Source organism: Marmota flaviventris, chromosome 4 (assembly GCF_047511675.1).
Source record: "Marmota flaviventris isolate mMarFla1 chromosome 4, mMarFla1.hap1, whole genome shotgun sequence".
Lineage (NCBI taxonomy): Eukaryota > Metazoa > Chordata > Mammalia > Rodentia > Sciuridae > Marmota > Marmota flaviventris.
Window position 1 is genome coordinate 63,058,762 of NC_092501.1, and position 22,007 is coordinate 63,080,768.

The 22,007-nt window shown below is 37.7% G+C and overlaps 1 protein-coding gene across 8 annotated transcripts in view; it reads left to right on the forward strand.

The window, feature by feature from the left end:
* Positions 1 to 1,235: 1,235 nt before the first annotated feature.
* The window catches only part of Fam13c (family with sequence similarity 13 member C), a 117,059-nt gene continuing 96,287 nt past the window's right edge, over positions 1,236 to 22,007 (forward strand). For 5 of the 8 annotated variants that reach the window (XM_071610734.1, XM_071610735.1, XM_027931259.3 and 2 more), the window contains exons 1-3: positions 1,582 to 1,709; positions 7,766 to 7,822; positions 11,851 to 12,052. In XM_071610734.1, coding sequence (XP_071466835.1) covers positions 1,648 to 1,709; positions 7,766 to 7,822; positions 11,851 to 12,052 — 321 coding nt within the window. In that variant the 5' untranslated portion in view covers positions 1,582 to 1,647. Of the gene's footprint in view, positions 1,352 to 1,449; positions 1,533 to 1,581; positions 1,710 to 4,839; positions 4,863 to 7,765; positions 7,823 to 11,850; positions 12,053 to 22,007 lie in introns of those variants that run through there. The other 3 variants (XM_071610736.1, XM_071610738.1, XM_071610739.1) reach the window with 3 other exon arrangements.

The window sequence follows — 22,007 nt, forward strand, 5'->3', positions numbered from 1 at the left end:
ACCTGATTTTCTTTAAAAAATTAATTTTGATTTTTTTCAAAGTATAAACTTTTAAAAGTTACAAACAGACTCTTACAAAAATATAGGCATGCACCAGAGATCTACTCATATATCAATGAGGAAAGCCCTAGTATGGTGAAGCTGCTTCCAAAACCATTTTGAGGATCTGAATATTTGTAGGCATTTATAATGAATGTTAGTTTAGTTAGATGCAAAATTGCTTAAATCCTGCAGTGCAATAAAACATTAAACGTTGACATTATCTTTTTTTTTTTGGTGGATAGGCTCAACAAAATGTGCAAGTTAACATGTGACTTCACCTGGGATATAATTAGTAACTAGTTGCAAAATCAAAAACAAGTGTTTTCCTAGAGAATCAACTAGTCCCAGGCTGGACTTGTTAAACAATGTCTTGGTGTAACAATGGAAGTCATGTTCCTTATTTCCAAGTTTTGGGTAATTTTTCCTAATTAAAAAAAAAAAATGTTTAAATCTGAGTTTTTCTTGTTGCTATTGTAATTGAACTCATTAGGTTGGATATTTGGACTAAAAATCACCATCTCAACTGCTTTCAGTAGTGAAGATAATAAAAAAGAGGGATGAGGATCTTTTTATTTTAAAATTCAAATAAGCATCTATCACGTGTGAGTGTTTCATTCCATATCAAGGTCAACATGGGAGGAGAAATGAACAATGGAAAGAAGGCAGAACAATTACCCCCATGGGCTGAAGCAAGTGGGAACTGTCTTCCCTTCCCCCAACAGGGTTGCTTTTATTCAAGGGAACAGCCTTTGTGGAATCGGTATCTCCAGCCTTTTGTATAGGTGCTAGGCCGAGGAGCTTAGGCAGGCACAGCAAGCCCCACCCCTTGCACCGTGTCCTAGTCACTAGCTAATGCCTGGAATAAATTCGCCACTCGCCCTGCGTGGGCTCATTCACAGCTTCGTCGTCCAGGGCTGGGCGCTTCCTCTTTGGGACTGAAATAACAGAGCACAGACAGCTCGGGCGTGATGCCGGGAGCTCTCCTTCCTAGGCTCTTCTTTTTCCTAGGCAATAAAAATCAACTCGTAATAAAAATAAAACAAAACCTGCCAGCAGTGTCTCTCTCCCCCTTCCCGTTCCCTCCCGGCTTTTTCTGAACGATGGGTGAATCTTTGCAAGCCTCCATCCCTGGAGGGTGGGGTGGGGGTGGGGGAGGTAGCTCAGTAAAACTGGTAGGAGACGTCTGGAAGAAAGCGAGTCTCCCGGGTATTTCAGCACCTAGGCACAAACAGTGGGGCAGTCGACTGACAGCCCCCCGATTGGTGGGTCTGGAAAGCAGTGAATTCAACGAGGCGCCGAGCCTGGCTAGGTTGGGGTCGTGGGGGTAACTCTCCAGGTGCTCTTTGCTGGATCTTGGGGTCTGGGCCACCGGCGCGCCCCGCCCGGCTCTGTCCCCGCAGCCTCGCCGGCTGCCAGGCTTTGTGGTTCGCTCGTGCGGCTGGGCCCCTGCTGGGGGTGTCGTTACGAGCATGTGCAGACAGCAGCCCAAGGTAGAGCGAGCGTGCCGGGCAAGCCCTGAGACTTGCCTTGCAATGCCATGTTTGTGTATGTGCTCTAACTCCCGGAGAGCAATCAGGGAGACGGCTCCCCCGCCGGACTTGGCTCATGTTTTCTTGTTTCTGTTTCAGCCTTCAGGATAATTCCTTCAGCAGCACCGCTGTAACAGAGTAAGTGATTCTTACCATTAAAAATTAGACTTGCATGCCTTTCTCTGGAAGCAACTATCATGAAGGTATTCACCGTCCCCTACCCCTCTTCGTATTAGATGCATTGTCTCCTGTAATCTGGGACTGCGAAGATCGCCAGACATGCTGACTGATGGGGCCCAGAAATCTTTACAGGTTGAAATCAGCATTTTAGCAGCTGCAGAGAGATATTAAAACCAGCTGGTTGCTTGCAGAAGCTCCATGCTCCAAGATGAGTTCTTGGAGCTCGAATTTTTAAAAAATCTATCTGACATGTCAGAAAGGGAGCTTGGTTGTATTTTGCCAACATTAGTGTCAGTTTCATGCAGTACAAGCTGTGTACATGTACCACAAATAGGAGATGGATGCGAAATGACTTTGAGTTTAATTTCCAGCATGGGATAAACAAACTAAACTTACTCTTGTTCTCTCCTGTCTACAGATTTTTAAGACACAGTGGAGTAAACTTTTCTTGCATGCTCTTTGTCGTTTTTGTCTTCTGACCTCAGAGATGTGGCTATAGGAGAAATGAGTTATCTGGTCCTACAGTGAAAGCTGTTGACTAGGGCAACTAACACTATTTAAACATGGGATGAAGGAGTACAGTGTTTTACTCAAGTCCAGCAGGCACAGTATTTTTTTATTAGATATTTATAGTTAATCGTTTTAAGTCTTGTCATCCCTTCCTTAATGTTTGCCCAATATTATACTCTACATGTAAAAAATTAATAGGTAGCTTATTTTGCTAATACTGTATGTAATTTATATAGACATATGTGTACAAACTATATATATGCACATCATTTTGCAATATTTCCCTAGGCTAATTTATGTTGTTAACTTCTGGGACCTTTTGTTAGAAGTGGCTCCTAACAGCTTTTTAGGAACAAGACAAGCATAAAGTTGTATTCTTAAATGTCATTTAAAAATATTTTAGAAGTTTGACACAGAAACCCCACTTAACTTGGGTGATGTTTACCGAAGTTTTCAAAAAAGCAAATAAATGTAGAAATGAACATCATTTGAGTTTCAGGTCCCACCACTATCACAGTGACATGGTGATAGAGAGGTAAGATTCTACAGTACTTCCTATGCCCTCTATTTCCATTATTATTATTATTATTATTATTATTATTATTATTATTATTACTACTACTACTACTACTACTACTACATAATTTCTCTGTATTTGGATTGCGATTATCTTAGTGTCCAGCTTTGAGCTCACTTAAGTAGTCACTTTAGGGGGAAAAAAGAAGTCAGGGTTGACTTTAGAAGATGCTCCTGTTAATGAGATTTCTTAGTAACCTGTGCTCCACTTTACTTTTCTAAAAGCATAGATAAAAGGAGAGATGTATGACAAAATTTGCAGGGTGAAGATGAGCTCTTGACATTCTGGTTCAGGTGCACAGGTACTGCTCTCCTCCCTTTGCTGTGCTTCTAAGCACCAAGAGCTTTTCAGAACCTGATTCTCAGGAAGTCTGTGTGATTAAATCCCTGGAAACAGTCACAGGCCTAACAACTTCAAAATGGAAACTCTTAGTTCCATATTTCACATGCTTTTTTCTTCTTCTTCTTCTTCTAAATTTTGGTAAAGGTTCTATGGTTAAATGCTGGAGAGAGTGTGGTGCCTTGTCTTTGGATACTCCCCAAGGAGTACTGATTGCATAAGATCATGTTGTTACTTTCAGAGAAGTGAGAATGATTTATTTTAAAAGGCTCTGAGTGATAATTGGGAAGCCATCTGGCTAATATAAGAATCTAAGAAACATATTTGGAAACATACCAAAAGCTTCATAGGTATAGCACAGCACAGACTAGGGTCATTTAAAACTAGTCATTGTCCAACATAACTCCCGCCACCTGCCTCAATAATCTGAACCATGTTCCTTCTTTCTCTGGGAATGCTCCCTTAGCCAGAAGGACTAGGAGGCACTATCCTGAGACACAGACATAGCAGGTGCTCAGTGAATGTTCCCTTGAGATCTTGCATTGGGGAGGCACTTTCCTCCCTTATATGTTTCAGAGACAAGAAAAGTTGCTCTTCCTCCTGTCCCCATTCTGTTCCTACTTTCTTCTTACTCAAACCCCCTGAAATTGTACCTGGAGATGATTTCTTTGAGATTAAGGATTCTAGTCATGAATGGAAATATAAGTCTATGCTCCTGGAAGGTGGATTCAAGTTGTCATTAAAATTTTAATATGAGTTATTTTATCAGATATTCTGAAAGGGTTCCACTTGGCCAGTTGGAGATCTCATTAAAGTCAAACAGAAGCGGAATTAGGAAGGACACAAGGACAGATTTTTTTCTCTTCTTGTTTTTTCCTAGTCCTAGCATTGTCTATGTGGCTCTGAACCAATTTCAATTTCTTTTTTTTGTCCAGCTTCTTTTAATATCAGAATGGCCTTGGCCTTTTCTTCTGTATCTGCAGCATCTTTCTGTCTATTATTTTTCCATGGTCAATTTCCTATGTTGTCCTGGCTAACTATGTATTTGAAATGAAGCCTGGCCTGGCTTGCAATTATTCTGACTGGTTATCATTCAAAGCATTGATTCTCAAAACCTACTGATCATCACTATATACTGGGAAACAAGATTGGAGTTTATAGACAATATAGACTCCCAGGCTTTATCTCCACAGGGAACTCAGAATGGGTGGGTGATTGTGTTGGAATCAGCTCAGTGCTGGTCTGGATTTTGGAAATCTTTAGGTGATAACTTTTTAGAAGCTTACTAGTTAAGCAGATGGGTAATCTGGCTTAAATTCTGCATTTCTAGGCCCATTCTTAAGAGAGTTGTAGTGGAGTAGAGATGGTGGGGCAGGGGAAGCTGGTGTCAGCTGTTTTGTTGGGGCACATGGTACTATAGGGTGAATGGAAATCCCTTTCTAACCCAACTACATTTCATCTACCAGCCACTCTTTTCTTCCTGTTTAGTCAGAAAAAAGTACTTTTCATGGATACTTCTTTCACTACATTATTCTAAGAAATGTCCTTCTCTCTCTCTCATGAGTCTCTGGGAATACAGACTAAGGAGGCGTTTTGACTCCTGCCTTGTGGACTTTGTGTGGGTAGAGAAGAAACAACCCTGGCTCCACTGCTCTAGGCCTTGGAATCCTAGGCAATAAAACCCTGTGAGTGATGGTAATTTCTACCTTGTAGCATGGTCAGGTTGAATTGAGATAGTATAAAAACGCAGGTAAGATGTGAATCACCATGTACATTTACCACTGAGCTACATCTCCAATTCTTTTTATTTTTATTTTGAGACAAGGTCTCACCAAGTTGCCTAGGCTTACCTCGAATGTGGGATCATCCTCCTTAGTACCCTGAATCACTAGGATTACAGGCAGGCATCACTAAACCTGACTCACATTTTTTTTTTTTTACTATGAACAACCCTAAGAAAAACATTCTATATGTCAATCCAATGCACATATGTGTAACTTAAATAAGTTCAGCGAGTCAATAATTAACACTGTACTAACATTTTCTACTGCATCTTACAACCCAAACAAAAAAAGTGCTGGTAGCTGCTGTGTAATTTTACAATTCACTAACAGGTCACAACATACAATTTGAAAAACATTTCATTACAATATATTCCATATAGAATATCTGAGAAAGATCGTGCAAAGGATTGGGCTTAAAATTCCTGTGTAGGGCTGTAAGGTAGGAAGAGAATGCCATGCCCAAAATCAGTTGATCTCTTGGTTTGAGTTTATTTTTTTCCAGGAACGAGGATATGTGGGTATTGGTTCCCACTGTGGAATATGATTTTATAAATGGACCAGTACTATACATTTGCAATGTACCCCTGAGCAAGAATAGAAAGGAGTTGCTAAATTAATGGAAGCAGATGGTCTTTATTAAAGTAACCAGAAACTCCATAGAACTCAAAGGGTTTGTGTACCTGTGCTCTGTATGCTGGTAGGGAGGTCTACATCAATTGCTAAACTATAGTCTTAGAGTTGTGTTTCTTTGAATGGCAAATGGAGTTATTCACTCTGTATTAAAATTGGATCCACTAATTTGGTCCAGACTCATGTTTCAGAAAGCTTCTGCAATTTTGTATGTTCTGGTGCTCAGTTTCCATTTTTAACTGATTATATTTGGGGAGAAGGATTAATAAATCAAATGAGGGAAAAATAAGTTGTTGCCAAATCCCCAAACAATTGGTATTGTTGAGCTCCAGGGTTAATCTCAGATTGAGTCTTAGAGGCAGCAATTCTAGATGCCTATTTTTCATAGGTTTTGCTACTTTGCTATTGGAAAACATTATTATTCACATTATAAAGCACAGTTGATCTGGTAGGTGATTGCTGCTAATGGAGTAGAACAAAACAATACTTGTGAATTTAATATTGTTTTCTGTGAGATGGACAGAATGGATTATTGGTGGTCAAAGCCAAGAGAAAGCAAGACAATTTAGATCATTTGGTTAAAAGGAGTGTTTAGGTTTTGTTTTTTGTTTTTTTATAGAGGGAACAAACTATTTCAGCAGGTAAAGAGGGTTAGAGTCTGTAGGTGGCTTTGTTTATTTAACTCACTACAAAAGCCATAATTTAAAAAGATTATAAGGAAAGCTAACTGAAACTTTTATTAACTCATTTTGTGGGTTATTTATATACCATTGCAAGTTAAGACTATTTAAAAATTTAAACCTATTTAATATAGTACAAGTACTATAAATATGATCATCTTTATATATTTAATAGGTATTCATTTACCTGTTTATTTTTGTCTACTCATTATTCTCCAAATTCTTCAGTGCAGGGACCAAATCTTTTCAAAATTTTGCATCCTTTAGAAGCAATGTTTCTCAAAATGTCGGTATCCAAATTGTAACTTGTATAAGAGAAGAAAAGAATAGAAAATAGGGAGTAAACATTTAATAACTTTAGTAGAAGTTTGACATTGCTGTGACATCCTTACCAAAGTATTAGTACACAGGGGATGCATTATATAAAACAAACAAACAAACAAACAAAAAGTTGGTCAGTCCTGAACCCCAGAAAGTTTTAGAAGCACAGTTACAATGCCTAATTCAGCACTTGGGCTCAGTTAATGTTCAATTAATATTTGTTAAATCATTTCAGGAACTAGACTTGCTGAAGGAACGGAAATAATGTTTTAATTCAAGTAGTTTTTGAGTGTCAACTCTGAAATAGCACTATATCAGTGTATCTAGAAAATGAAATTATAGTTATTTCTTCTCATGAATGAGTAAGCCATTAAATCTCAGAACTGGAAAGGATTACATAGCAGTGTGAAGCAAGAAATGGTTTGTTACCTGAGAATGAAGAGTAAACACTGTCAAGGTTGAAGTAAGAACATGGCAGGTGTGTGAACTTGGCTGGGAAGGTTCTCAGAGCTGGTGAGACCTAACTTGGGCAGTGAAGAATGAGTAACAACTTTAGATGAAAAACGCATTCCAGGATGGGGTGAGGCAAGGTGAGAATATCTGAGAATAGGAACACAGACTCCTTCCTACCCTAGAGTCGGAGAATGGTCTTACTCCAGATTTCCCTAGGCAGTATATGAAGTACTGGAGATTTTTCAGTATGAAAGAGCCAAAGCTTTTCACAAGATCAAGAAAGTCTGAGGCCAATGGGAGCAAGCATGGTTTGAGACTACTTGATGCAGAGAAAATGCTAAGAGGTGTGAGATCGAATCTCCTTTGAGTTAACCTCCATCCACTCATCAAGGTTCCTGAAGTCCTTGTGCTATGAACATCTATGTCCTTGGTAAGATCTTATTATCTTAGGTAATATCTGTTAGCATGGAGGCAAAAGAAAAGTCATAGCTGGTTCTGAGCTTTTACGCTTACATGCTGTGACAACACTAGTAGTGACACTGTGACAACACAGGCATCATTATCCAATGACATGTTAGGGCTCAGTTGGTTTGGGAGAGATTTTTGAGGATTGTTGAATTTTGTAGTTTATATGTTAATCTTGATATAATTCTAGATCATTGCTGCTACTGCCATAGTGGACAGTTGGATCTGACGTGTTTTTCTCCCCACTTTCTTTAGGTGTGACGAAGACATAGTCTCTTTACATGAAGATCAGACTGACTGTTCCAGTCTCAGGTATGGACCATGATTGCTTGATTCCTATTTGTGAGAATCAGAAACCATCTAGGTCTGGTGTCTCTGCATTCTGGTATCTTCTTTATACTCAAATTATTTGTTTTCATCTCTTATACTTGATTTTCAGGGTTTTTGTTTGCTTGCTTTTTATTTGTTTTGGTACTGGGGATTGAATCCACAAGTGCTTAACTACTGAGGCCATATCCCCAACCATTTTTAAAATTTTTTGTTCTGAGACAATGTCTCACTAAGTTGCTTAGGGCCTCCCTAAGTTACTGAGGCTTGCTTTGAACTTGTAATCCTCCTGCCTCAACCTTCCAAGCCATTGGGATTACAAGCATGCACCATTATGCCCGGCTAGATTTTTAGCTCTTAAGGGAAGTTTTGTCTTGTCTATTTTTGTATACCCACCTTGTACTTAGGACAATTATATCTATTTGGGAAATACTCAATAAATGCCTATTGAACATTGATTAGCCTATCTCACAGAACCCATGGTGCACTCTTAGTAAGAAGTTCTAGACTATTCACCAAACATGTTATTTGGGGCATGTTCTTGGCCATTAGGAGGATCATGGTACAACAGCAAAATGTTTATGGTCTGCTATTTCTTCAACATTTACTTTGTTTTGAGTACTTTCATGAACATTTTCTTATTTAACATAAACAACTGAAAGAAAACTGATGTTTTCTTCTTCATCCAGTAGATGGTAAAACTGAGGCTCAGAGGGATTGTAGCTCATACAAATAACATGACACTCTGAGGCAGAATTTGGACCCAAATCTGTCAAATTCTACAGTTCAGTTATTGCATAACAACATTTGTTGAGGGACTATTTTGTATGTCAGAAATGAGTCAAGATTTGGGATAAAGTCAAACCAATCCTAATTCCTCTAGCAGAATTTGGTTGCCTAAAGAAGATAGGCAAGAACACAGATGAAGTATTGCAGTGGTAATATATTATAGGTAAGTACAGGATTCACCTAGGACTGTATTAGTCAACTTTTTATTGCTGTGACTAAAAATATCTGACAAGAACAACTTAGGGGAGCAAAAGTTTATTTTCCACTCGCGGTTTCAGAGGACTCAGTCCATGGTGGCGACTATTGCTCTGAGCCTGAGGTCATATAGAACATCATGGTGGAAAGGCCTGGGGGAGGAAAGGTGCTCACCTCATGTCAGCCGGAAAGCAGAGAGAAAACTAGGAGTCACAAAATATATACCCTCCTTAGATTACAACTCTCATAATCTAATCATTTCACCTCCTATATTAACACAGGAGCTATACAAACAAACTATAACAAGAACTAAATAGCCCAGACAGTATTCTGGGATAGATTCCTGAAGAAAATTACACATGGCAAAAAACTGTTTTTTTTTTTCTTTTTCTTTCTATCTATCTATCTATCTATCTATCTATCTATTTGTGTGTGTGTGTGTGTGTGTGTGTGTGTGTGTGTGTGTGATTCTAAGGCCACAAAAAATTTGATGCCACCAAGCAGAGGGAGCAGCTTAATGGAAAGCCAACAGTAGGCAGAGAGAATATTGGAGTTGGGGGAATAACAAGCAATTCAGGTAGTAGGAACCCTGAGAAGTGGGGGTAAAAATGCAAGGGGTGATAAGAAATGAAGCTTTAGAGATAAGCAAAAATCAGATTGCATAGGGTTTGCATGCCCTACTAAGGAGTTTGGAATTAAGTTTTTAAGTATTGAGGAAACTAAAAAGAACATGAATGTGTGTGAGTGTGTGCAAATAATCACTTGGCCAAGGCCCTGCCCGAGAGACACAATAGCTTTCATTTATTGGGTTGTGACCTGGAGCCAACTTTCTGTGGTAGGCATTTTACAGAGCTCATACAATGCTGTGAGGTAGAGATGATGTCCATTTTATTGTATGAGGATTGTAGAGCTGAAGTGATGTGGCCCAGACTGCACAACTAAATGGAAAGATCTTTCAAACTCGTATCCTTTTCTGGACACCATGTTCCTTGTCAGTTATGATTTATTCCAATGAGTAGTGACATAAAATACATAACATGTACTTTTCTGTTTTGGGAATCCTAAGGAACCAATAAATAATATGTAAAAGGTATATTTCTGGAGATGACTTTGATAATCAGGTCTTACATGTGTATATAGGTGAAAGATGCTTTGCTCCTTTCCCCCTTTCTTTCCCTTCAAAGTTAACATATGATCACACTTATAAATATTGGGCAACTTGGAAATATGACGTAAAACAAACTTTAGGCATTTTGGGGGAATGAGTCTATCAAAGTCATTTTAGATTTGAAAAAACTCCTTTTTTTCCCTCTTATTCCAGAGTGTTCCGGAATTCTACTTGAATCAGGAACATTAAGTTAATTGTAAACTTTTCTTTCTCCCACAGGAACATAAAGTAGATGAGTATTATTCCATATTTCCTTGTGGGAAAAAAATTCATTTCAAATGAACTAGTATGATTTCCAATTCATGGTTTGATATTAATTTCTAAACTCATTAGTGACTTAGATTTTTTTTTCAGGGCGTTTTTGTATGCCAGGTAATCTGTCTACCACTAAGCTGTATCCTCATCCTGGGGAAAAAATAATTGTGAATTATCTTAAGATCAGTGTCATTGGCATTGATTTTTTTTTCAGTTACTGACAATGAAGAATTATTTCACTTGTTGAGTTCTCTTTTATCAGGGAGCAGGAAGTTTGTCCTGAGACTTAAGCTTAACTGTTCTACATTGTTTAATTTCTACCCTTTGCCCACTGCACAAGGCCTCTACTACTGATTATCTATCCCAATCTTTGCTTTGGTCTTTTCCAGAGACTAATGGAAGTTCATTCTCCCCTGAGATTATCTTAGTGAATTTAATCTTTCTTTTATTTGTGAAAATGTGTCTTTAGCAGAGAGCATAGAAATCGTCCTTTGTTGGTCTTGCCTCTTGGCTTTATGTGTCCTTCAGCAAGGAGGAATATCTTCCCAGATCTCACCAAAACTCTTTTATGGATGGTTCCAATAAGAGAGCATAAAGCAAAAACATCTGGGGAAAGTGGCTGCTCCTAATGAATTGCATGATCTGGCCTAAGTGATTTCCAGAGGGTTAAGGTTGATGAAATTCTGTTTGCTTCATTCCATAGTGTTTGCTTCATTCTTAGCAAAATGAAAAATAAAATGTATTTAGGTTTAAGTAAGACCAATGGCTTCAAATAGGAGTGTTACCATGTCAGTACTTCTGAGAAGATTAGAACTGAAGGGGTGGGGGAACATTGTATTGAATTTGTGGAGTGAAAAATGCAAGCACCATTCCTTGCACCTGAAGTGTATGGTGGTAATGCCAGCCTCTTCTATGTTCTTTAGTGACTTGGGACTAACAGAACCCAAACACCAAGATCTTTGACTTTCCACTTGGGGCTTTGCTCAGATGGCCTGGTTAAGTAAAATCAGGCTCTTGCCTTATATTTGATCCAGGTGACTTGTATTCTATCAAAGTAGGTCCCATTAAACTCTTAAATGCCTCTGAAAATTGTAAGGAGATGATTATAAGCTTGGGAGGCATCCCATCTTGAACCCAGAATACAGGCTTGAGAAACTGAGATCTTCCTGACCACCATGGGTCTGGATAAATTGGCCCTTTCATTAGGCATGTTGTTTGGTTGCTGCATTTTAATCTATAAATTTGGGATTACAATGTCTACCCTGAAAATTTCATATTATTATTGTGAGGAAAATGTGATATATGTGAAAGCATCTTAAAGTGTAAAATTTAAAACCAATGATGGTATGCACATAGTGACAACTATAAAAAGTATGTATCCCCTTGAAGAATGGAAGGGAGAGTAGAGAAATTAAAAAGCGTGAAATTCGCCATTTCTTAAGTTGTTCCTATAAAATTAATTCTTAAGTAGTTCCTGAGCCTGCACTAAAAATTTTGTTAGGAATCCTACTGGTATAGCAGCAATGAATGTATATCATCAGCGTCTCTTTTGTCCACAGCTTTATTCAATTTTTGGTGCTTTTTAATTGGGACTCTCCTCTTGTAGGGATGAAGACAATAAAGAGAATTACCCAGACGCCCGGGCTTCTGTAGAGGAGCACACGCCGCCCCACGGAGAGGCACCGCAGCATGTAGAGCAGACGGTGCAGGTGGACTGCGTACTGCGACCCGCCATGGGCAACTTCAAGTCCAGGAAGCCCAAGTCCATCTTCAGAACTGAGAGTGGGAGGACCCACGGAGAAAGTCAGGTATGGCTAACATTTTGCTGGGTACCTTGGCAGAGATGAGGGTAGTTTGAGGGCACTGCCAGCCCGAGACACTTGGATGCTCTTGTGAGTAGAAATTGTGCATTCTGGACAGGCTAATAATGCTTTAGTGCCCTTTCAAACCGGCGTTCTTAAATATTGGATTTTCATGGAAAGGAGCGGTCTCTCTTTTGCCGGGAAGGGGAAGACCTCTTTTTCCTTTCTTCATTCAAGACAGTGTAGCTTTTGCTCCAAACTTGGGGATTCTAGTCAGCAAAATCAAAAGTGCCAGCTTGATCTGGAGCCATGTATTCTTAGACTACAGTTTAGTGGCCTTGAATAAACATTCAGGTGTGTATGTGTGTGTGTTTCTGTGTGCTGGTGGTATTGGGTTCTTTGGAGCCAATCAGTATTTAAATGAACGAATGCAGCATCTTTCCAACCAGATTCTGGTTATCAGTTGGTATTTTATAATTGTTTTTCTAGTTGTCTAGAATATAGCAAAGAACGTGATTTTAAAAATCTAAAAGTTCCTCATAATTTATGATGCTTTTAAAAGAGATTAAATATAATCTGCTTTTATCTTACTACGAAGTTAATATTGCCAACATATAGATTATACTTATAATGCACTTAACATAGTTTTGAGGACATGGATGCTCCATAAATGTAAGCTTTACTCTTTTGTTAAGATGTTAACTTTAAAAATAATGCAGGAGACTCTTAAGTGGAATATGCTAATTACGTAGGAACTTTAAGTCCAATCCTATTTAGCAACGGGTGCCAGGTGATCTTCCTGTTAGAACAACTTTTGCTGGGCAGCTTATTGGACCTTGCAGTTTTGTTATGTACCTTGTGAATTTTGTTTCTCTTCTTCCTTGGCATTGTGACCTCTTATTTTTGCAGTGAAGTGTGAATGCCTCTGCATTCATGAAGCTGTATTGTGATTATCTTATTCTGTGTATGACTCCCATTGCAGAGGAGAGCATGGACTACCACTGGGTTGTTATAAGCTTGATGCCCTGAGTGCTACTGAATGTACCCCACCATCTGTCTCTTTAGAGTTTCGCTGGGAAGGCACAGGTTCCAAAGGGTGCTTAAGTCTGAGTGATTTCAGGAATCACCTGTGACATTGTGGGCTTCAGAGTGACTAGCCATCTCAGAATACCCTCCTTTTGTCATTTTGTAGTCTGGCCTTACAGAAATTACACAGATGTCAGTTTGTAATAAGGTGGTAATGGTGTATGTAATTCCCAGCCTGTTGCTTATACATAGGAAAGTTAGAGGAGAGAGACATATTGGCATAGTCTTTGCACATAAAACTGTATAGGAATTCTGATGGGATTTGAGTGGCCAGTTCTGATTCACTGAGCTTTATTTTCAAATATAATTTGTGTAGTCAAAATATTGGTTGTATTATAAATTCTCCCAATTATATCCTGGTTAAAAGGAAGATTATTGTTGAATGCATACAAACAACCTCTTTTGAAAAAGTAGGGACACTTGGTATGAATTTTTGAACTCTGAGGTTCAGTGAGACTCCAATATCATTTTTAAATGTTTCATTTTATTTGACATAAGCAGTGTGGGCTATCGATAGTTGAAATAGAAGACTCCTTATTTTCAGAAAATAGAACATTAAAAATACATTGAACAAAGAACATTATAATAATACTACTTAGAGTAGTCTTAACATAACTGATTCTTTTTTTACCTTGACCTGGGTTTGGTGGTATCATGAAGTGGTCTGCTTCTTCACAAAGTCTTGCAAATCCTGACAGTCTGCTGGTGTCACAAGATATCTATATCCAAGGTTCAGTTCTTTGAGCTGTCAATTGTTTAAAGGATGTGGTGCTTTTCCATGGAGTGCTTGAGATTCTTTGTCAGAGACACAAACCTGGCCTAAAACTGAGTAAAGCCTTAAGCATTGGAGGAAAACAAAACTATAGATGATTGAAACTGAAATGGCTATGATTAATTTACTACTGATAATTTTAAAATGTGAAATGCCTAATGAGCCTCATAATAGAATAATGCATAATGTGAAGTTCAAAACAATAAAATCATCCCCCTCACAATTAGACAGAATACCTTGAAGGATAATGACTAAGCCAGTGACTAAGCCTATTTTCAAATAAGCCAGGGAATATTATTTCTGGTATTATAAAAATGGATGAATATAGGTTTTCAGAGGAAAAAAAACCTTAATGTAAAACATAATTATCCTAAGACTATACCAAGAATATCAAGTAAAAAGATGCATTAAGTTGGGTGTAGGTCCTAGACATCTGTGTTTTTATTAGCTCCATAGGTAATCTGTCTTCCTTTTAACCAGGATTTAATTGGAAAAATCTATTACGCAACCAACATCTTGTGTACAGTGTTGTTTTGAGAATGAAACACAAATGAAGCTTGCTGCTATATTTGAGAAAGAACTGAATTATAACAGGCCACTTAAATTTCACTGGGCATCTTACTTCTGCTGTGTACCCTAGGTTGAAAACCTGTAGCTTTGATGATGCTAGAATCAAGTGAAGGCTGTGGACAGGTCAACATCTTAAATAGTAAATGTTTATCACTGATAACACAATAGAATTGCCTGATATCAGGTAAAGTTTCACCAAATATAGGACAAATATAGGGAAATTTGATAGAACTGTCTGGTAAGAGTTTTGATTACAGGGCAAATGTTATATTCATTAGGCTTACCATGCAAGGTTGTAGAGAGAATCATTTTCTGTAAAGCTGGATGGATGCACTTGGGGGAAACTAAGTTGAAATTGTAGCTGTGAGTCCTGTCTGATGCTCGTTGCCACTATTAAGACGTTGAGTTCTCATATTGTTATGGGATCATCATTCCCTAAGAGCAACTGTAAAGAACCGATGGGTATAACCCTCTTTGAGACTGAAGAACACTATTGTGTATGGGCTGGGGTTGTGGCTCAGTGGTAGAGTGCTTGCCTCGCATGTATGAGGCACTGGGTTGGATCACTGGCACCACATGAAAAAACTAGATAAACAGAAATAAAGGTATTGTGTCCATCTACAATTTAAAATATTTTTAAAAAAGAACACTATTGTGTGTGTTGAGCTATTGAGATTTCTGGGTTTTTCTTTTCACAGAATTTGTATGTAGGATCTGAGAGTAGTTTTTCATTCTGATCCCAATCAGAATGTAGGGAAGGCAGAAGAAGCCAGATGGAAGCCATTGAAAGTTTGGCTTGATGCCCACCTTTCTTACCTTTAAAGTTCAAAATGAGCAGTTCCACTTCTAGTTGGTCAAGTTAGGATTTTAATTTGAGCAATTTTTCTTTAATCTTGGCCTTGACCCACCTCTATGAGAAGGAACCAGAGTAGAGTAGCAGAATCTAAGATTTTGTGTGCATTTGTGAATGACTAAAATTCCAGTTTTGCATCCACTTTGAATGTCTTAAAATGAGAAAGCTTAGTATATTTACAATAAAAAAGAAGACCAGGATCCATGAAGACAATGTAAGAATGTCCTCCAAGAAGTTAAAATGTTTGGGATTAGGAGAATGTTTATTTGAACCAGAATCAGTTTTCCTTTCTGCTTGTTTATCGGTTTCTCTCGTAGACAATGAGCTTTGGAAAAGAATGGCTTGGGTTAGGATCATTTAAGGACCTGTCTCCAGAAAGGCTGGGTTTTCATTGATATATTGAAGTTAAAACAAGATGTATGAGTCTGTGCTAAGCATAAATTCTTGAGTGAAATGTCTAGTCAAATTGCAAACACTCTTTCCAAGGAGAAGAACTGATTGAAGGCATGGATTGTATGTTTTAGTATTTTGTGGAAAAATTAAAAGTGGTCCTGTACTGATTGCTATGCAAGTTGTAATATTAATTCCTGACAGGCTGATTTGAAACAGATTAGATTTGATGAACAGAAACTACTTCCTGTATTGGACCTTAACACTGTCCAGAGGGTATTCATTTTTAGCATTAGTAGATGGAGTCTTGTCATCCTCACTCCCTGCCATCTGGCATCATACTATGCATCATCCTTCTGTCCTCTCCTCTGGTGGCTATTTTAGCAAAATACAAAAAGTACAAAGCTATATAGAGAGCTTTTCTGCAGTGAGCTGTGTACTGTGATCCTTCTGCTAATCCACTTCCTTGGGGAGACCAGCTGTTTGGGCTGTTGTATATCAGCATCAGGTTTCTTCTACTTGGCTGTAGTAGGTGCTGTAAGAAGCTGGAATGAAATCCAGGTCTGATTGTAAAATTTTCATGTTAATGTTTCTGCAGAAATAAAAAATTAAAAATAATAATTTCAAGCAAAGTAACTCAACTATGAAATATTTATTTATGGGGAATATTATTATTGCAATAGGCTCTGAATTAAAAGAAAGATAATAGTTAATTCTGGGTCATTCCTCCCACCTCTCCAAAATTCTGTTTCCAATTATGGATCTTCTTTATGCATTGTTTGCTTTTTTGCAGGGTGTTGAGAGCATGAATTCATTGATTCTAATAATGGGGAGGTAATTGTTTTAACTATCAATTTATGACCCATTATTTCTCATGCATGATTTTTACAGCTCCAGTGTGGATGTTTTACTTTAATTTCTGTTTATGTATGGATGTTCTGAAAGATTTTACTGGTGAGGAAGAAAAGTGGTCCTCTAGTATGTTTTCTTTTTTTCCCAGATCACATGTAGTACTGTTTTTATTCATGTGTTGCCTCCATGAGGAGGCACCACATGAATAAATCTATAGCTTGAATAGAATAAATCTATTCATTCACCGAATGAATGAATCTATAGCTTTGTTCCCAAAGCTATAGATACCATTCTGGAAGTTCAAAATCAACAGCCCCAGGAAAGCACCAACAGCTCCTTCTCACAGGCCATATTTCTAAGTTTTATTTATTTTTTATTTTTGATTCTTTTTTATTATTGTTCAAAACATTACAAAGCTCTTGACATATCATATTTCATACATTTGATTCAAGCAGATATGAACTCCCATTTTTACCCCGTATACATATTGCAGATTCACATCGGTTCCATATCCACTTTTTTACATACTGCCATACCAGTGTCGTATTCTGCTGCCCTTCCTATCCTCTACTATCCCCCCTCCCCTCCCCTGCCCTCCCCTGTTTTCTTAGTTTCCCTTAATTATCCCAAGAGTAAAGTGATAGAGATTCAGGAGAACAGGGTTCTGAGAAATGCAGTGCTCTTAAAAGTGAGGCCAACTGAGTCAATGTTTAGATTTAGTGGTTTCTCATGGTCTATAAGATTTGATACTCCTGTTTGAATTTAACTATCAACTCCTGTTCTTAAACAGTGAATCTAAAGATGTTTAAAAAGAAACATAATGTCTGCAACATAAATTTGTCACTTTTTCGAAATACGCAAATATATTTAGCTTACATACTGACACAAAGGAATCTCAAAGAGATGTGCTTTGTTTACTTAGACATTTAATGTGAGAAGTGTTAAAAAAATTGATACTCGTATGGAATTTGCATTCAGAACAACTGATTTGAGACTTTCAAGTTTATAAGGAAAGGGAAACTTGAAAATTTTACAGTGCTCAGGGCTATATTATCTGATAGTCCATCTATTATAGAATTTACAGAAGGATTATTTTAAAAAATGAACAAGGACACTGGGGATATGCAGCTCATTGGTAGAGTGCCTACTTAGCTAGGGAAAGGCCCTGAGTTCAATCCCCAGCACCACCTCCCCGAAAAAACTAATTGAAATAATAATAAAGTACTGATGCTATTGGTTGAGTGTAGCAATGGAGGTTGGTAAGGACTTATCTCCAGTTACCACTGCCTATAATATTAAACAGATACAGACTGCTTCTGTATAGGATATTAAAATGGTCTGTTTTGCTTCTTCCTTTGCATCTTTTGCATACACAAATTCTTAAATAATTTCTGATTTTTCCTACAGAGTTCCCAGGATGGTTTCTGACATTATGCAGCCATTTAAATTCATCCCATAATAAAAAAGTCAATACATACATGGGAAAAAGAGCATCTTTGGGACATTTTCCTTCTCGGCTATTTTCCTTTGTTACTTTAAACATCAGCTAACTAAATCTTTAAGGTCCATCTTTTTATTTTGATAAATGGAGGTAATTATATCAATCTTAAGAGATTATTGAGGATTAAAAGGGATAGTGATATAAACTTAAATGTTCAACAAATTTTAGGAGACTAAAAGTAGTTTGTAGTTTGTAGAATATTTTATACCCATTTGGCTGGATATATAATAAATCTTATTATTTGTAAGTCTCCTGAGTTGTGCAAGGTTGGTAGTGTCCAAAGTAACCCAGAGCATTATGATTTAAGCCATCAAAAGTGCATTTTTCACACACACACTAGCAAGCCATCATTGGTCACTAGGAGGTATGTGAACACAGCCAATTAAGGAATATGGTTAATGAAGCATTTTTAGTCTTGAATGTTTCTGGTTTGAGTCAGAGAGAAAAGATCTCTGAAGAGTCCTGTACCAACCATTAGAAACTCCAGTCCTGAAGTTGTATACAGGATTTCTTCACTCATTGACCAGAGTTGGTCATATGCTTCCTTCATTAACACAAGCCCAAAATACACTGGGCCAAGAAGTACAATCCTACCACACTTACTAAGGAGGAGAATAAAATAACGGCCAACAACACTAGTGACTTCCACATTCTTTATTCAAAATAGCAAGTAACCCAAAGCAAAATTAAATTATGTCCCCCTCTTTCTGATGCGTAAAATACTAAAATATTGATGTTATTAATGTGAAGGACTAGAAGAAGAAAAAACTTTAATTAGGTTGTCTCTAAATTATATACCTTATTGTTTTCAATAAGAGCTGGAGTTTTGTCAAGCATCCCTTCAATTAAGTACCTGCTTTATTATTATGTGGAACAAAGAAGTAGGTCTAGTATTGATTTCTTCTGGATTGCCAAATGAAAATTTAGAGCTAATTTTACTGTTTTGTTAGGAATAATTGGGGTCTTACTCTTGCCAGAATGTTGTAGTATCTTTGGGTTATGATGGAGTGATCTGGAGGCAATTTGATCCAAAAATACTTCCTGTAAAAAGTGTATTTGGCAATTTGAATATTGTAAGATCTGGGAGCTGGGTTTCTGCATTCGCATACATATGCAAATTCACATCTTCACTTACTTGGTGATATTTATCCAAGAGCAGAGTGTTCTTCAGGCAAAGAAAACAGCTTAGCAAGGACTTCCACAGCCTGTTTTGGAGCTTGGAAGTAAAGCTGTTTGGAAGGTTTGGATAGTAGAAACGTAATGAACTGACATTTTGGGCAACCAAGAATCACTAATCTAAACTTTATCAAACACAGTTAAATATCACTCTGGGACTGAGACATAACATATCAACCTCAAGCCTACAATTTTGGGCCCCATATTTTGTGAGAGAAATAGTTGCCAGATACAATTAAAATTTGAATTCCAGATAAACAATATTTTTAGAACAAGCATGTTCCAAATATTACATGAGATATACTTAACATAAATTACATATTCAACATAAATTCATTGTGTGTCTGAAATTCAAATGTAACTAGGCATCCTGGGTTTTTTTTTTTATTTGCTAACTCTAGTGACCCTATCAAGAATGAGCAGCCTGAGCATTTAATCATATGCACTGTCTCTTCTCAAGTAACCCATAGTATCCCTGTAAGCCTGAGAACTGGCTTGTTTTGTTTGTTGTTTGTTTCCTTGTCTTTCAAGAATGGTTAAAGATGGCCTAGGAAGGGAGGTCTGCAGCCTGTCTAAATGGAGAAGATTTGTTAAAAGCATTTATTTTATCTGTAGTGTTCAAAGAACATGAAACATTTTGGAAAAAGCTGCCCACTCTCTTGGGATGATAAATCCTTAAAAAAAGGACAGAAGCACTCAAAATTTGAAAATTTACCCTCAAAGTTTGTGAACCTATTCTATAGAATCCTGCTTGCTATGATCAGTGGCCACAATCAAATCAATAGGAAGGGTGACTTTTATGATCCAGCTTCTGCATTAAAGTGACCAAAAGTGACATAGCTTTTGCCATAAGCAGACAGAACAGTACTGCCATGTTTTGAGACTTAATTCTATTGAAGATAAGTGGCCAACCAGAGCCTCCTAGTTTTGAAAAGTGCTGCTCTGCACTGAGGCTAGTGTTGCACAAACATGTACACAAGCATGTGAGGATAGTTAGCTATTTTAAGCATGATGTTATTATGTGTATGCCTCCAGGCACAGGTAACTTGATGTTTTTTGATCCTGATGGAACTTTATCTTTCCACCCAGTGATCCTGGGTGTGGTTTTGTTCTGAATCTTTATTTAGATGAACGCCTCACAGCTTTATTGTTTAATAAGTTGTAGCCACAATTAGGGGATTTTGTGTAGAGACAGATGTTTGGCACTATTCCTTTTGTGCTTTAACATGCTGAGCTGTAGGGTTATGATTGCTTGACTTGGTAATGTTGTGTGCCTGAGCAATTTTCAACAGGAAAGGTCAATTCAATGTTAGATTTGGGGGCTTCTTCTCTGTAAATAATGTTAAATACCCCAGGTTTAAAGCTAATTCAGTTTGTCAGCCTGGTAAGGGGTTGTGATTGTCTTTCATTGTGTTTTAATCAGAAAACATGATTAAAACAAAAACCACCACGGAAGCCATCAGATGAGTGCTTGTGGATCCACAGGAGGGCATATTTTTCTCCCACCTCTTTATTCTGTCAGTTTCTCCCTGTTGCTAGTCTTCTCTGCACTGTTGAAACTGGCATTAGATTTAGAAATATAGCCTGGCCTTATGAACACCTGGATACTTATCTCTCTCTGAAAACCAAGAGGATTGAACAAAAGCCTGAATTAGTTGAGTTCCAAATATAAAATAGCTTTAAATCCTGAATATTTGCCGATTTCTTTTAAAAATTTGTTGAATTTGTTTTTTACTGGTTACTTACAAAGACTTTGGTAGTTTGTGACTCTTTCTACCTGATGTGAAGCAGCATGATGGAAGTGTGGGGGTCAGGGAAGTCTTAAATCCCCCACTTTTCCATCCAGCTTGTGCCAAAATTCAGGATGGGAACTCAGTGATTGGTTCCTGATGAAGTGCCTGGAGGTTAGAATCCTAGCTGGGCCATGTGCTAGGCAGGGATCATTAGAGCTCTGTTCCAGTCAATATAGCTTTGATGTCTTCAGGGTTTGGTGGCAAATGAGGGGCTTAAGCCCAGTTCACCAAGAAGTCGCCAAACCTATGTAGAGACTGTGGTGCTCTCAAGGTGGGTATCAGGATGAGGAGCAGTATGCGGGAATTCGTACTGGGTCAGACAGAGATTCTGATCTCTTGGAAATGGAGGCAAAATTTTAATACAACAAATAATGAAGGTCTTTGTAAACTTTTTTTTTTTAAACGATTTTTAATAGAAAAAATGAAATAGGTGCAACAATTATTGAGCATTATTTTACTTTCCTGTTATTGAAATTTTCATTATTTGGTTAGAATTTTAGAAATAACACCCAGAATTTATTAGGGTGTCTGATTGTGATGCTATACCTCTGAATACATTTTGTTGTTGACTAAGGTACTTTTGAAGTTGGTTTATTTTGGCTTCCTCTTACTCACAAACTAGTTGCTGTGATTTGTTTCAGACTTTAATATTATGTTCTTTAAAAGGAGTCTTTTTCATTGTATTCAAGACTAAAGAGTATGCCTTTAATGCACATGCACACACAAAAGTAAACACCTGTCTCCTTATTTTGAAATAGATAATTTTAATCGGTTACCTGTATTTCTTTAGTGATGTCAGGATCTACATTCTATTCAAAGGTGGTCCGCCCCAGACACACTAAGTTAGCCTTTTCCTTTTCAAACTGCCAATTATACTAACTGTCCCTTCCTGGGCAAAGCCTCCAGTTGGTTTTGTTTGATTTGACAAATTTGCTTGATTTGGGTCAATAACAACATAGTCTTTCATC